Genomic DNA, 15,767 nt, shown 5'->3' with positions numbered 1-15,767 from the left:
TAAGGAGAAAAATCTAGGCGAGAGGATGGGTATGAGGGTGTGTGCGTGCATACAGGTACACTTGCGAAGACGTAGCAGGAAAAAAATCAGGAGCTGTTTGGATCACGTTAAATGATCATCTAAGAGAAAGGAGAATGTTGAGGCAGCAGCTGGGTATGTACACATGGGGAGGAGAGAGCCTAGTCGGAGTGAATTCAAAAAAGAATGAGGGAGGGAGAAAAATGAGAGATAGAAAATACAAACAATTCTTTCTGAGGACTTTTGCTAAAAGGGAACAAAAGGATTGAAAGCTGGAAAAGGTAAGTCATGAAAAATGACAATCAAAAAGGGAAAAACGAATGACACCTAGGAGAAAAAAGAACTGCTGAAGCAGTGTTCTTGAGCAGGCCTTGGCTAGCACCTCCTAGTTCATCCAGGTAGCAAGGAAAAGGTGGAGTTTATGGGCCCAACACAGGTAGGTAGGTCTACGTGGTGATGGAGACTTGTGAAAATGCTCCTCTGCTTGCCTCTATTTTCTGAAATACAGACCAAGGTTATTATATGAGAGAAAGAAAGGTGCTGCATGCTTCAAGAGCAAGAAGGTCTAACACAGTTGTACAGGACAGTGGAAAATGAATGGACTGGAAATAAATTGTAATTGTCAAGCAGCTGGAAGTTAGTGTCTAAGAAATTAACAGGACATTAGTTAGCATAGCTCTGTGTTCTTCTCCAAGCAGGATGGAGTGGGTAGTCAGATTTTACTTATGGGTTAGCCACAAGAATGTGATGAAGCAAAGGAGGGGGCGGGGGATTGAGGGCGCATGCAGGAGTGATTAGAATGACTTAATTACAGTGTCTAGAATTAAAGCTGGGTAAGAAGGGAAGCAGGACCACCAGAGGCGTGAGAGTAGAAAGACAGTAGGATCAATGGATTATAGGACTGATGGGCCAAATAAATAGTTAGTGTTAGCAACTAGAGGGTGTGAGCTGGAAGGATGGGAGAACAGTCAAAAGGCCAGATGCGTGAAACTGAGATTCTGGAGTGCTTCCGGATACTGGTAATGAACAGGTCCTGGGCGTGACTATGGGAGTGAGTAGCTGAGGCAGAGGGGAAGCAAGATCACAGGAGGAGAGGAAGTAAAGCAACTGAGAGGCCAAGATATGTGTGTGTGTGGTGGGGGGGGCATGAGGGGGTGCACTCACATGTATGCATAAGTCAATAATATAAAACAAATTCCTAGCTGGGTAATCAATACTTAAAAGCCACTGCTCCAGTGCTTCTCAAACTTTTCATATGAATCACTTGGAGATCCTGCTCAAATGCAAAATCTGACTCCGTAGACTCTTTAACAAGCTCCCACAGAATACTGATGCTGCTGGTCAGTGCAATAGCGCTTGAACACACCTTCTGAGTAGCAAGGCTCTAGTCTAGACCTTCAGTGTAACTGGATCCAGGATGCTATTTGTAAACTGCTTCTTTGACTCCTACGTTAACAATTCTCACTGAGACAGTAGTCAAAGGGTAAGGGGTATTTCATAGACTCATCCTTGTGTTTTACTTTCTCTGCTCCCCTGTTTAATACTTCTTAGTCATGACCCGACCTTAGCTTTTTCACCTTCTTCTATTCATCAGACAAAGGAAAGTATGCAGCAGAATCAAGATAATGTCTTATGCCTATTTCAGCAAACACTCCAATGTTCCTTTAAAACAAATACATGCCACTAACCTGAAAAATAAATTGCCATGATGGGTGTCATAAGGTATAGCAGTCAGGGTCCAACCAGAAAAACAGAAACCATATTTAAATATTTAAAACAGACGGAATTTAATGTAGGGAGTTAGTTACAGGAAAGAAAGAGCTAAGAAGCTCAAAGAAGGGATGGTGAAGAAGCCGAGAGATTAACACCAGCGGGAAAGTGCTACCATCCCGAGGCTGGGGGAACAGAGAATCCGGGGTTGGCAGACCTTAGAAGCCAGACCATCAGTGGGCCTGTCACCACCAGAGGTTGGGGCTAGAGTCTTGGAGGACATAAAGTTAATCCAGGCAGACAGAGAAAAGAAGACGCTTGGCTTCCCTTTGCTTTTAGCCTCCAACCTCCCAAAGCCACCCACCAGCAAACCCAGAGGGAAGCCAGCTGGTACGGCTGCGGGACTTACAGTTCCAAACAACCCCCTTTGGTCCACCTCCTCTCTCTCCACAAGTACAGGCCTTGCCGATTTCTGACAGCAGGCTTAAGCCCACCCTCTCCTTCTAAGGTGCCCTAACACCTTAGAAATGTATACGAAAACTTCACGAAAAGGGAGACACTTTCGGTTAGTTCCCTATATTAAAACCAACGGAGTCAGGTTCTGGGCAAAGAGCAGATTCTACACAAAACTGAGCTCACAGAAGTTAAACTATGAAATGAAATAAGGACCAGCATGAAACAATAGTACCTGTTTTACCCTTCATTATTGTATATACTTAAAACTAGTAAAATTAAAATGGAATCTGAATATTCTCATTGATAGTAGCCACTTGGGAAAAGATTTCCATATATCCACAAAGTACATGTGGTTTGGCTGAAAATTATTAATTCATCTAATAATTTGATTAACAAACTCTATGTTTGATTTGATATTCTAAAAATACACAGGACATGAGACTCAACTTGCTTTTAAGGATGATTTAAAGATATCTGTAGAAAATAAGCAGTCACCGGCTGAGAAGACACACCAAGCTATCAGTTATAAAATCAAAGTAGATTTCAGTCTAACAGTTACGGGTAACTGTCTGATTTATTCTTTGCAACTTAGGACACTAAAAATGCCTGCTGGCAGTTTTTCTCAGTTAGTAATTATAGGTAAACCTAAAGCATCTACCATGTTGCCCGGCACTGTTCCAATGCTTCACATTTATTAACTCATTTATTGCTCACAATAACTTTGTGAAATTGGTACCACTATTATTCTCATTTTACAGATAAAAGAAACTGAGGCATGGAGTGGTAATGTGGCTTACCCAGCTAGTTAGTTGCACAGCCTTGATTTGAATCCTGGCAAGCTGGTCTAGTCTCTGATCATACCCCTATGCTATATTGTTTTGCAATCATTTGTTTGTTAAATACAATCAAAATCTTAAAGTATTTATGTCTTCCTGCTGTTTTCTGACCACTTTTACAAAGTTGGATAATATTTTTACCATACTCACATATTTTTAAAAAGTGATGGGATGAAACTGCACAGCAACAAATCTAGTTCATGGATTCTTTTTTTTTTAAATCTTTTTTTTTTTTAAAGATTTTATTTATTTATTTGACAGAGACAGAGACAGCGAGAGCAGGAACACAAGCAGGGGGAGAGGGAGAAGCAGGCTTCCCGCTGAGCAGGAAGCCCGACGTGGGACTCGATCCCAGGACCCTGGGATCACGACCTGAGCCGAAGGCAGACGCTTAATGACTGAGCCACCCAGGCGCCCCATGGATTCTTTTTGATTCATCATCAATAGAATGGACCCCCTTTAGCACATTCCATTTCTACTACCCAAAACTTCTGAATGTTTCTCATCTCTTGTATAAAACTTACCGATAGTCAGGTCATGCACTGGCTGAAACCTCTTGTCTGTAAACTGTAGCAATAAGCATGATTTACCAACACCTGAAAGTTAAAAAAATATATATTATGAGACAAAACTCACAAAAATTAAGAAACACTTTACGAAAGCACATAGAAAAGAGGCAGCTAGGGTTTCTGGTGCTCTGTGAACAATCTAACCAGAAATTCTCGGTGCTCTGATTTCCTGGGAAATTATGGGATTGATGATTCAGGTGGAAGGTGTTAACCAATCCAAAACACCTTTTCATCCTTCGTTATTCATTCGACATTTTAATCTGAAAGATAAAACTGGCAAGAACTCTTAGGAGACAACCAGGCAGGTCCCCTTAGTAGCCCCTACCACAGTACTCTAGCAATTAAGGGTTAATGCCTTTGTTTTTTTTGTGTAGTAGTGAAAATATTTAAAAACAAAGTAATCTCTTTTTGTAGTTTATCTTACCTTCCTACAACCAACCAACCAACCAAATTGGCAGTTAAATGTGGGGGATCTACTTTGCTCTATCTTCTGGCTAATTCATTTCAGGATCAACTCTGTTTTTTTTTTTTTTTTTTTTAAGATTTTATTTATCTGAGAGAGAGAGAGAGAGAGAGAGAGAGAGCAGGAGCAGGGAGAGGGGCAGAGGGAGAAGCAGGCTCCCCGCTGAGCAGGGAGCCCAATGTTGGCAGGACCTTGGGATCAAGACCTGAGCCAAAGGCAGATGCTTAACCAACTGAGCCACCCAGGCGCCCCCAGGATCAACTCTATTCTGAATTGCATCCCTTCACTCTATCACCAAATTTCACTTCCCTAAGGTCATGAATAACTTCCACAGTCCTAATTAAAGATAAATTTTCTGTATTCATCCTACTCATCCTCTGAGAACTGGTAACTGAATACCACACCATCTTCCTACTCATTTGCAGGCCCTTATCTTCACACTCAACCAACTCTGCCTACTTGAGAGCATCCTGTGCTTCCTTCATTCTTGCACTCAAAAGACTTTACTGAAATGCTAACTGTGCTTTGCACTTGGGACCTGAAGATACAATCATGTGGAATGTTTCCTTCCTTACAGTCAAGTACAGGTAGAAAAATTAAACATTACGAATGACGAATAACCTATATGAACTGTAATTTGAAATAATTATAACTGCCATTTGAAAGAAGAGAGGACTATGAGGAAGAGTAACAAGATCAATTTAGACTAAAGGGCTGGAGGTCTTTCTGAAGAAGTGACACTTAAACTAAGCTGTTCAAGGTCTTCTAGATTATAAACTCAATGAGAGAAGATGATGAATACCTTGCTGTCTTATGGCAGAGATAAGGCAATTAATGATTTTGCTGAATGATTGGCCCTAGTGTCAAATGTTACAAAGATTGTCAAAATGCCCAGTAAACAACTCAAAGAAATGTGTGTGTATATGGTTATGCCTTGGGAAATACTTTATTTGTTCAAAGTTTTCTGAATGTTTTAACTAAAAATAAACATATTTGACCTTAATTTTCTTCTCTTTTCTTTTATCCATGATTTCTTTTTTACATTACAAAAGGTGTAAAGCCAAACTAATTTTATCAGATTTCTAGCTCCTCTGAATAGCCTTTCAGATCTAGGATAGAAAGGAAATCATTTTTTAAGTGTGAAGGTACAAAATAAGTGAACATCTGAGATATGAATCTTCAGGTTTTTTTTTTTTAAGATTTAAAAAAAATATTTTTAAGTACAAACATGGGGCTTGAACTCACGATCCCAAGATCAAGAGCCACAGGCTCTAGGACTGAGCCAGTCAGGTGCCCCAAGGGTTTGCTGTTGTTTTTCCAGATTGGGAGGGGGAGGGGGCAGAAGGAGAGGGAGAGACAGAATCTTCAGCAGGCTCCACAACCCTGAGGTCATGACCTGAGCCCAAATCAAGAGCTGGACGCTTAACTGACTGAGCCACCTAGGCAGCCCCACACCCCTTTTAAGTAGACTTTTTTTCTTTTAGACTTTTATTTTGAAGAGCAATTTTAGGTTCACTAAAACTAAAAACTGGGCTGAAAGTACAAAGTTCCCATATACTTTCTGCCCCACAGGAACACAGCCTTTTCCACCAATACTATCTATACCAGAGCCACCACACTTGCTACAATCCATGAGCCTACACTGACACATAACTATCAAAGTCCATAGTTTACATTAGGGTTCACTCTTGGTATTGTCTATTCTACGGGTTTTGACAAATATATAATGTATTTACCACTATGGTATCATACAGAATAGTTTCACTGACCTAAAAATCCTCTACGCTCTGCTTATTAGTCCCTCTCTCACCCCCAACCCCTGGGAAATGCTAATCTTTTTACTGCCTCCATAGTTTGCCTATTCCAGAACGTCATATAGCTGGAATCAACAGTATATGTAGCCTTTTCAGATTGGCTTCTTTCACTCAGTACCATGTATTTAAGATTCCTGTGTCTTTTCTTCATTTCTATTTTTAAACATCCAAATTTTCCCATGTGGTATACAAAAAAATTATAATTAGAAATCACATTTTATTGTGATTTATTGATTTTATTGTGAAACCTCAAGAATCATCTAACAGACTGGCAATTATTTAAGTAATACAATCTAACAGATTGGCAATTATTTAAGTAATACAAGAGCCTAAAAATCTTTCTTACCTCACAACAGAACATGTATTGCTTTAGTGATACTTTAAGTGATACCACTTATTCTGACCAAGTGCTAGTTAAATATAGAAAAGGCTTGGTGATTGGTTCTTCACTTTAAAAACTTCATATTCCTTCTTCAGGTAATCAAGTATCTTTCACGTTAGAGGGTTTGGGTAATTTGCATCCTTTGCAGGACATCTTTGATTTAATACTTGTCCTTTTTATAATATAAAATTGGCAAAAATCTCCAAGGCTTCTTTCACCAATTTTCCTAAGAACCTCTCTTAATCCTTGATATTCAGATAGTTCTTTAAAAGCATCCTCCATATCTTTCCTCTTCTTCAGCTATTTATTAGTCTAAATATCAGATCCCCATTCATCAATGGCATTATATGGAATTCAAGCAGTGCTCCAACATTTTTACATACTTCATGAAATCCTATATATTTTGCGGGACTTGTAACTGATTCGTCCTTCATTTTCATAGAGAATGATAGTCAAATATGTTGATTTTCCTGAGGGGAGACACTTAGAAAAGATACAGAATGAAGAACAGTTTAAGTGGCCAATGAATATTTTCATGTTATTTTAACTGTACTGTCAAGAACTTTGAAATATTTAAAATTTATGATTCCCAACAAATAAACTTATATAAAGCTTCTCTCATGCCAGATATTGTTTTAAGCAATTTACATATGTCAGCTCATTTAATGCTTAAGAACAGCATAACATAGCGGTTATCATTTCTGACTCCAAAGCCATACCACACTCCTCGGGTTCCAACCCCAGCCTTGCCAATCACTATCAACAGAACCTCAAATTAGTTATCTTCTCAGGGCCTCACTTTCCTAATCTGTAAAAAGTAGGCTAATAATACTTATCCCAGATGTTTATTGGGATTATTAAATGAGTTCATGCATTAGGTGCTTGAAACAGTATCTGGCACATAATAAAATTCAATAAAGAATTCAATAAATGTTTGTTACTATTAATGCTATTACTTATTACTATGTCTATGTATACTTCAAGCTCCCTAAAAGCAAGAAGCACATTTTATTCATTTTTAGTTTCACAACATGTACTTCCAATGCATGCCAAAATTCAAACTTTCTAGAAATATTTAAGTATGTACTATGTTCTAAGGCTAAGCAACTGGAATATCAGTAAACAATAAGATAAAGGTGTTTGCCCTTCTGGAGTGAGAAGAGACTATGAAAAAACTTTTTTTTTTAAATGTGTGCGTGCATGTTTGTATGTATGTGTATATACTGGGGAGGTGGGGAGTGTGGATGGACGGACGGATGGATGGATAGATGGATGGATGAAGTGGACGTGGTAGTGCAGAGTGTTATGTGTTATGGTATGGAGAAAAAGCTGAGCAAATATATGAGACCTGGAATACTGGGGGAAAGGAAAAAGGTATTTAAATGAGGTGGTCTCTCACTGGGAAGGTGAGATTGAAGTCAAGACTCGAGGAGGTGAGGAAACAGGCAGGTGGATTACTGAGAGAAGAGCACTTTAGACTAAGGAAAGGGCTAAAGGGGGCTCAGTCGGTTAAGTGTCTGCCTTCAGCTCGGGTTGTGATCCCAGGGCCTGGGATCGAGTCCAGCATCGGGCCTGCTTCTCCCTCCCTTTGTGCTCTCTCTCACATGTGGGCTCTCTGAAATAAAATCTTAAAAAAAAAGGGGGGGGGGCTAGAGAAAAAGCTGTATGTGGAATGTGTTGGAGAAACTGCCATGAAGCCAAATATGGCTACAGCTCAGAAGGCAAGGGAGAGCCCTGTCCCTAAGACGTGAGGTTGCAGGCATCATAGGGCCTGATCTTGCAGACTCCATAGGAATTTTAAAAAATACTTGTGATAAAATGGGTGATTTTTTGGGGGGTTTTAAGCAGAAGAGTAATATAATTTGACCTTAATTCTAAAATAATCATTGTGGCTGCTACACTGAGAATGATCTGTTAAGTATATGCAGATGAGAGAAGCAGAGATTGGTTAAGGAGGCTTTCTCAATGAGGCAAGAAATGGTGTCTTGGACAAGGGTGGTAGCAGTGGAGGGGTTTGAAGAGACTGAATTCTATAAACATTCTAAAGCAGAGGCAAGAGAATATGTTGACAGTGTGGACTTGGGTTTTGAGAGAAGGAGAACGGCATTAAGAATGGTTCCAATATTTTTGCCTGATCAAATGGAAGAATCAATGAAGATGGGGAAAATTTTAAGTGGAGCAGGAAGGACTATCAATTCCAGTTTAGTTATTTTGAGTTGAGATATTAGACATCCCAGTGGTAAAACTGGGTAGGCAATAGAATATATGAGTTTAGACTTCAGGAAAGATATTGAGGTTGGAGATATAAATTAGAATTGTCAGCATAAGATGGTATTTAAAGCCACAGAAAGAGAGGAACCAGCAAAAAGACATGTTTTATAAAAACACGTTTGTTTTATGTAATAGCAGAATTAAACAGAAACAAAACAAACATAGAAGTGGCCTCTCCCAATCCTTCTACCCCTGGTTTTCATTCTATATCTAGAACCTGCAAGGCCTTCAAACATCCTCTTCTCTCTCTTTCCACACAGACAGACTCCCATGGCTGGTTTTTCACCACCACAGATGCCTTCCTTCCCTGACCATTCTATGTAAAGTAGCTCCCACTTTCTACCCATTTGAAGTTTTTGATCTTTACCCAAAAAATCACCAAATCCATAACAGGTCTCAACCCCAGAGGTTCTGAATGAATTGCCAGCACTATGTAGTGGTTAAAAGCACTAGCTGGGTGGCCCTGGATGAACCACTGACCTCTGTGGTTTTTTTGCTATGCAGAAGCTTTTGAGTTTGATGTAGGCCCACTTGTTTATTTTTGCTTTCATTGCTTTGCTTTTGGTGTCACATCCAAAAATCATCACCAAGACCAATGTCCAGGAGCTTATTGCCTAAGTTTCCTTCTATAAGTTTTATGGTTTCAGGTCTTACATTGAGGTCTTTAATCCATTTTGAGTTCATTTTTGTGTATGATGTAAGTTGGTGGTCCAGTTTCATGCTTTTGTATGTGGCTGTCCAGTTTTCCTAACACCATTTATTCAAGAGATTGCCCTTTCCTCATTGTATATGCTTGGCTCCTTTGTCATGAATGAGTTTACCATATTATGTGTGGTTTATCTGGGCTCTCTATTCTATTGACCCTTGTCTATGTTTTTATGCCAATACTATACTGTTTTGATTTACTACGGCTTTGTAATATAGTTTGAAATCAGGAAGCATGGTGAAGCCTCCAGCTTTGTTTTTTCTCAAGATCGCTTTGGCTATTCATTCTTTGATTAATACAAATATACTTAATAATGCCACTGTCAGAGTTCCTACCATGAAGTCACCTTAACTTTTTCTTTTACTTTAGGTCCACATTGCCATCCACTCAGTAGGACAGTACTGTGGTGAGAACTGAGTACCTAAGTACCATGTGAATGCCAAACAATTACAAGTAATACTCATTAAACTGCATTCCTAAAGCCCCACCCCAGAGCTTCTGATTCAGGAACTCTTTGCTTGGACCAAAAATCGAATTAATAAGCCCTCCAGGGGTTTTTAGGCAAGGTGTTCTTCTCCATAAGAAACAATGGCATAAGTGCCAGGTATTCTACTGCGGTTCAAGTGCCAGGTATTCTACTGAGGTTCATATGAAAAGTAGCAGAGCCAAAGTCAATTCCTTTTTTTTTTTTTTTTAATTAAAGATTTTACTTATTTATTTGACAGCAAGAGACACAGCAAGAGAGGGAACACAAGCGGGGGAGTGGGTGAGGGAGAAGCAGGCTTCCTATAGAGCAGGGAGCCCGACGCGGGGCTCGATCCCAGGGTCCTGGGATCATGACCTGAGCCAAAGGCAGCCGCTTAACAACTGAGCCACCCAGGCACCCTCCCAGAGCCAATTCCTAACCACTGAAGAAAAGTTTTGTCCAACTATCATTCTGAAATCATGGCTGCATATTTTCATCTACCACATTTGGCTCTCAAAAATAAAATGTGACAAAAGTTCCATGAATGAATGACTAAAAGTAACCCACTGAAGAACTGTATATTTTATTTTTCTGATTTTGTTTATGTGAGGCCTCTCTTTTGATGAGTCTGGCTAAAGGTTTATCAATTTTGCTGATCTTTCCAAAGAACCAGCTTTGTTTCACTGATCTGTTCTACCGTTCTTTGTTTTTTGTGGGGTGTATGTTTGGTTTTTTGTTTTAAGAACTGTATGTTTTAAAATCATACCAAAAAACTGATAGACCTCCAACACAGATCATTCAGAGATGTGGTGAGCTGGCTGAAATATTAGTAGATTATTTTGCAAACAGAGAAAATTTTATTCTTCTTTGCACTAACATTCCAAATGGAGAAACACGTAATGAAAAAACAATAAAATCTGCTTTTTTTAAAGATTTTTTTTTTTTTTTTTATTTGAGAGAGAGAGAATGAGAGAGAACACATGAGAGGGGATAGGGTCAGAGGGCAAAGCAGACTCCCTGCCGAGCAGGGAGCCCGATGCGGGACTCGATCCAGGGACTCCAGGATCATGACCTGAGCGGAAGGCAGTCGCCCAACCAACTGAGCCACCCAGGCGCCCTAAAGTCTGCTTTTTTTAAACAGAAAATTAATAAACTCAGCAGAGTGTATTAGAAAGAACCTAAGCTTTACAGTGGAAACACCAGTGTTCAAGTCCACCTGTATCATTTCATAACCTGTGAACTGGGACAAATTAGATATAGAAACTATGCTCCATTTCCACATCTATAAAATGGAAAAAGAAAATATAGTATTCCTACTTCAAAGGAATACCATAAAGCTCAAATGTGAAAATTTCAAATTTTGCAAATTCAGAAGTTTCAATAGAAATGTTGAGGATTCTTCAAGATGAATACAGCTAGGGAGCAAATCTCCCACCAAACCCATCTGATCTTGAGTTTAAAATTTTAAATACATATTTTCTAAAATTAACTGAAGAAAATATTCACATATCTCTAAGTTTCTTTTAAATAAAATGATTTCAGAGTTGTTCTTATGCTATTGGTTCTCCTTACATCGTCCTCCCTCACATCTAAGACAGCAGTCCTCTCAACTACTTCAATTAGATACTGATCTGGTTCCTTACTATAGTAGGCTGAAGAGTGGCCCTGAAGAGATATGTCCAAGCACTAACCCCTAGAACCTGTGAATGTGACCTTATTTAGGAAAAGGATCTTTGCATATATAATTAAGGATTCTGAGATAATTTCAGTCTGGATTTGGCTAATCCAATGACAAACGTACTCATAAGAGAAAGGCGGGGGAGACAAAGACAGATACACAGGTGACAGGCTACATGAAGACAGAGGCAGAGACTGAGTCAGGCTATGACAAGCCAAGGAACACCCGGAGCCACCAGAAGCTGCAAGAGGCAAGAAAGGATTTTCCCTGGAGCCTTCAGAGCGACAGTAGCCCTGCAGATGCCTGGATTCTGGACTTCTGGCATCCAGAACTATAAGAGAAGAGGTTTTTGTTGTGTTAAGCCCTAAAACAAGTTTGTGATAATCTGTTACAGCAGCCCTAGGAAACCAATACACTTATCAAGAGTCATCTTTCATTCCTCCTCCTCCTGGGACTTTTATGTTGTTAGTCTTCCAGGCTTGTTGACGTCATCTGTAATAATTCCTACTGTAATCAGTAAAGTGCCTCAAACACCAGAAATATTAAGAGCAGTAAGGGAAGAGGAAACAGGAAATATAGAACATTTATTTGAGAAATCCGTCAGTGAAGGCTAGGAGCAAAGGTTAGAGATACTCAAAAAACATTTATGGAGTACTTACTATATTCCAGGCACTAGTAAAAATAAATTAGTAATTAAAATAAAGAAATTAAAGAAAGTTTCCAAGAACATGTAGCTTTCAAAACACAAGGTATCTTTTCCCTGAAAATGGAAGGTATGGAAACAAGTATGCTGACAAGGCTGAAAGAGTTGCTAAAGAATCAATAAAATGAGGGGTGCCGGGATGGCTCAGTCGGTTGAGTGTCGGGACTCTTGATTTCAGCTCAGGTCATGATCTCAGGGTCGCGGGATCAAGCCCTGCATGGGGTTCCGTGTTCAGCGGGGAGTCTGCTTCTCTCCTTCTCCCTCTGCCCCTCCCTCTGCTAGCACACAAACACAGGCACATGCTCGCACTCACTCTCAAATAAATAAATAAATAAATAAATAAATAAATAAAGCTTTAAAGAAAGAAAAGAATTGATAAAGTGAAAAGGAAACAGGAAGTTGTCAGGATACAGTCCTCCTTCCCCTGAAGCAAATTATCTACTCCCATTTCTGTTATCTTTGGTGTTAAAATATTAAAGTACACTAAGTACTTTATTTTTTTTTTAATTTTTTTTTTTTTTTAAGATTTTATTTATTTGCGAGAGAGACAATGAGAGACAGAGAGCATGAGAGGGAGGAAGGTCAGAGGGAGAAGCAGACTCCCTGCCGAGCAGGGAGCCCGATGCGGGACTCGATCCCGGGACTCCAGGATCATGACCTGAGCCGAAGGCAGTCGCTTAACCAACTGAGCCACCCAGGCGCCCCTACACTAAGTACTTTAAACACCTCTGGGATGAGACCAAAACCATGAAAATGACTAAAGCAGATAATGCCAGTATTTCTTACACATCTGGCTGTTTGCACATATTTATTTAGCATACTTTAAGTGTTCTTTCCCCAATACTCAGTGACTGTTCCACTTAGCTAATAGCTACTTATCTTTACAACTTAACTCAAGTGCCATAACCCCTAGGAAGCTTCTGTAATACATAACCTACCTTCACAAAGTGAGCTAGGTATTCTTCTAACTTTAAAATATGGAGACTTTCCGGCTGTGTGTATAAAATAAATAATATAACTGTCTGGTTTCAGGGGAAAAAAACAATATCCTCTGCTGTAAATGCTGGGGAGGAAGAACACTGATGGCCTTCTATGATGACCTCACTTGCCCTGGGTGTGGCATGGACTCTAGGAAACCAAATCTAGACCTGAGCTCAAGACCAAAAGATGAAGTCAGGCCTCACTGAGGAGCACAATTCATTTTTAAAAACAGGCTTAGGAAGAGCTCCAACCCTACTATTTATTCAGCCACTATTTGCTGAGAACCTATGACGGACACATAATAGTGAGTAAAGAAGCCTTATCTTCATAGCTTATTCCTTACCCTGCATTCTTTATGGAACCTCTTTGCTTTTACCTCTCCCCAAGTTTTGACTTTTTTTTTCACTTGTTTTTCACCTACTGTCCTTTTTCTGTCCCAGGATCCCATAGAGGACACCATATTACATTTGGTGATGTCTCCTTAGGCGTCTCTTGGCTATGACAGTTTCTCAGACTTTCCTTGTTTTTGATGACCGTAACAGTTTTGAGGATTACTGAGGAGTACTGGTCAAGGCATCATAGAGTGTCCCTCAATTGGGATCTGTTGGACTTTTCCCCCATGACTGACTGGAGTTACTGACATTTGGGGGGAAGACCACAGAGGTAAGTAGATTTTCTCACCTGTACACAAAGGTGGACCCACTATCATAACAAGGGTACATACCATCGACATGACTATTGTTGACATTAACTTTGATCACCTGCCTGAGGTAGTCTGACAGGTTTCTCCACTGTAAAGTAACTGTTTCCTTCTCTTTCCACACTACACTCTTTCCATAGCCCACTCCTTTGGGGAGTGGACCTTACCAAAGTTTTAACCACTGACCTGTTTCTCTTTCTGTGTTGTCATCTTTCACCACCATGTCCTGCTGCCCCTAGCCAATCTTCTGCCCTTTCACAGTGCTTTAACGTTATCATGTGTACTTATTACTTTTATATTTAAAAATAAATGAAAAATAGCCTGTATTTGAAGTACTCTTCTAAAATGGAAAAATGCCTGAAAATTACTTTCATCTTTATTTTCACTCCCTACAATGTCCTTCCCTAAACCTTGTTAATTCCAACTCTCACCAGTAACCACCTCTTCATTTTCACTACCACTGCCTTACATTAAGACCTTTATTACCTCCTACCTGGACCACTGTAATAACCACCTAACTATATACACTCCAGCTTCCTAATCTATCCTACATATGACTGTACCAGGGATGGATGAGAAAAGAAGACAGAAGGAAAGGATTGCATTTAACATCTAGAATGTCTCTGCTACTGTATTAGAATCTGAATATACACACATGTGTATTTAGTTTCTAATGGAATCATAACTCCAGCCTGGTACTCTCTTCTTTTAAAAAACTTCTACCTTTTCTACTGCCTACAGAATAAAGTTCAAATTCAACCACACTCTATCACAACCTATGTCCAATATGTTTAATGAATTTATCTTTCCAGTCTTATTTCCAGTAATTGTTTGATATGAGACTCTACTATAGTTAAACTGGATGGTTTATACTGAGGAATGTGCAAGGTGTGGCACTTAACAGATACATGATAAACGACAACTTTTTTCCCCCTATTTTTACATTTTGCTTATTTACCATTTCTACTTGTCTAAACTCTACCCATTTTTCAAGGACCAGGTCAAATGCCATCTTTTTTTTTTTTTCTCTTTTCTTTCAATGCTCAAATTTTTTTCTTTCAAATGTCATCTTACCGTAAGGTTTCCAAGAAGGAAGACAGGTGTTCTGGATTGTGGAATTTCTCATGAAATCCCAAGCTTTCTCCATTACCTCCATCAGAGCCCTTCTCGTATTCAATCAGCCCGGCTAGACTATACACCCCTTAAAAGCAGAGGCATATGTAATTCACTTTTTAAATCCTTCACAGTAGTAGTCCCGTGCTTTACATTTGGAAACTTTTACTGTAAAGCCTTCTGCATTTCAAAGTACACCACTAATTTAAGAGATAACAAATCTTCTGGACTAGATTAGGATCCTGTGTGTGATACTGGAAGGAACAGCTGTTTCAGGTCTCTAGACCTTATTTGCTTCTTTGTGTAATGGTAATCATACCACCTACTTTATTCATAAGGCTATTTGAGGAATACAAGAGATAGCACACAGATCACATGTCTGTGCTTTTTCCTTCGCCAGTGCTGAAAGGCAGGCTGACACTTTATCCCATGCTAAGGCCATAGTACTCTATACATACTTTATTAAGCACTTATCACATTATACTTTTATTATCAGTTTACACATCTACCTTCTTCCTTCAGGAGCAGTAACATTCACCTTTTTGTATTTTGAAAACCACGTTGCACTGTGGCCCAATTTAGAAGGCAGATGCTCAGTGAATACTAGCTTAATGTACTGCATGCTCACTGAAAAGGTCACAAAGTGAAACTAGCCTTTTCTACGTAATGACAAACTCTAGTCTACATTTAAAAAAATTCAATTTCTCAAAAAATAATAATAAATAAAAATTTTTTCCTCAACAGTGAATTTTTCAGAGACGAAAATGAGGCCAGAGAATGAAAACCTTACTGTGCTGAATTAGAATTCCATTTCTGATTATCATCGGCCCCTAACTTACGTGTGATTTTCCTTTGAGGAGTTCAGCGTTTCAGTGTGTACAGGAGTTACCAATCAAGGGCC

General features: G+C 39.3%; 1 protein-coding gene across 2 annotated transcripts in view; it reads right to left on the bottom strand.

Moving 5' to 3' along the window:
* Nucleotides 1-15,767, bottom strand: part of RAB2A (RAB2A, member RAS oncogene family) — a 90,710-nt gene that overhangs the window by 54,360 nt on the left and 20,583 nt on the right. For both annotated transcript variants that reach the window (XM_021688596.2, XM_044914633.1), the window contains exon 2: nucleotides 3,545-3,616. In XM_021688596.2, the coding sequence (XP_021544271.2) occupies nucleotides 3,545-3,616 (72 nt within the window). The remainder of the gene's footprint in view (nucleotides 1-3,544; nucleotides 3,617-15,767) is intronic.

The sequence above is a fragment of the Neomonachus schauinslandi genome, chromosome 4 (assembly GCF_002201575.2).
Source record: "Neomonachus schauinslandi chromosome 4, ASM220157v2, whole genome shotgun sequence".
In the NCBI taxonomy this organism is placed as follows: domain Eukaryota; kingdom Metazoa; phylum Chordata; class Mammalia; order Carnivora; family Phocidae; genus Neomonachus; species Neomonachus schauinslandi.
The sequence above is the reverse complement of the archived record's forward strand: the minus strand, read 5'-3'. Positions and strand labels throughout refer to the sequence as shown.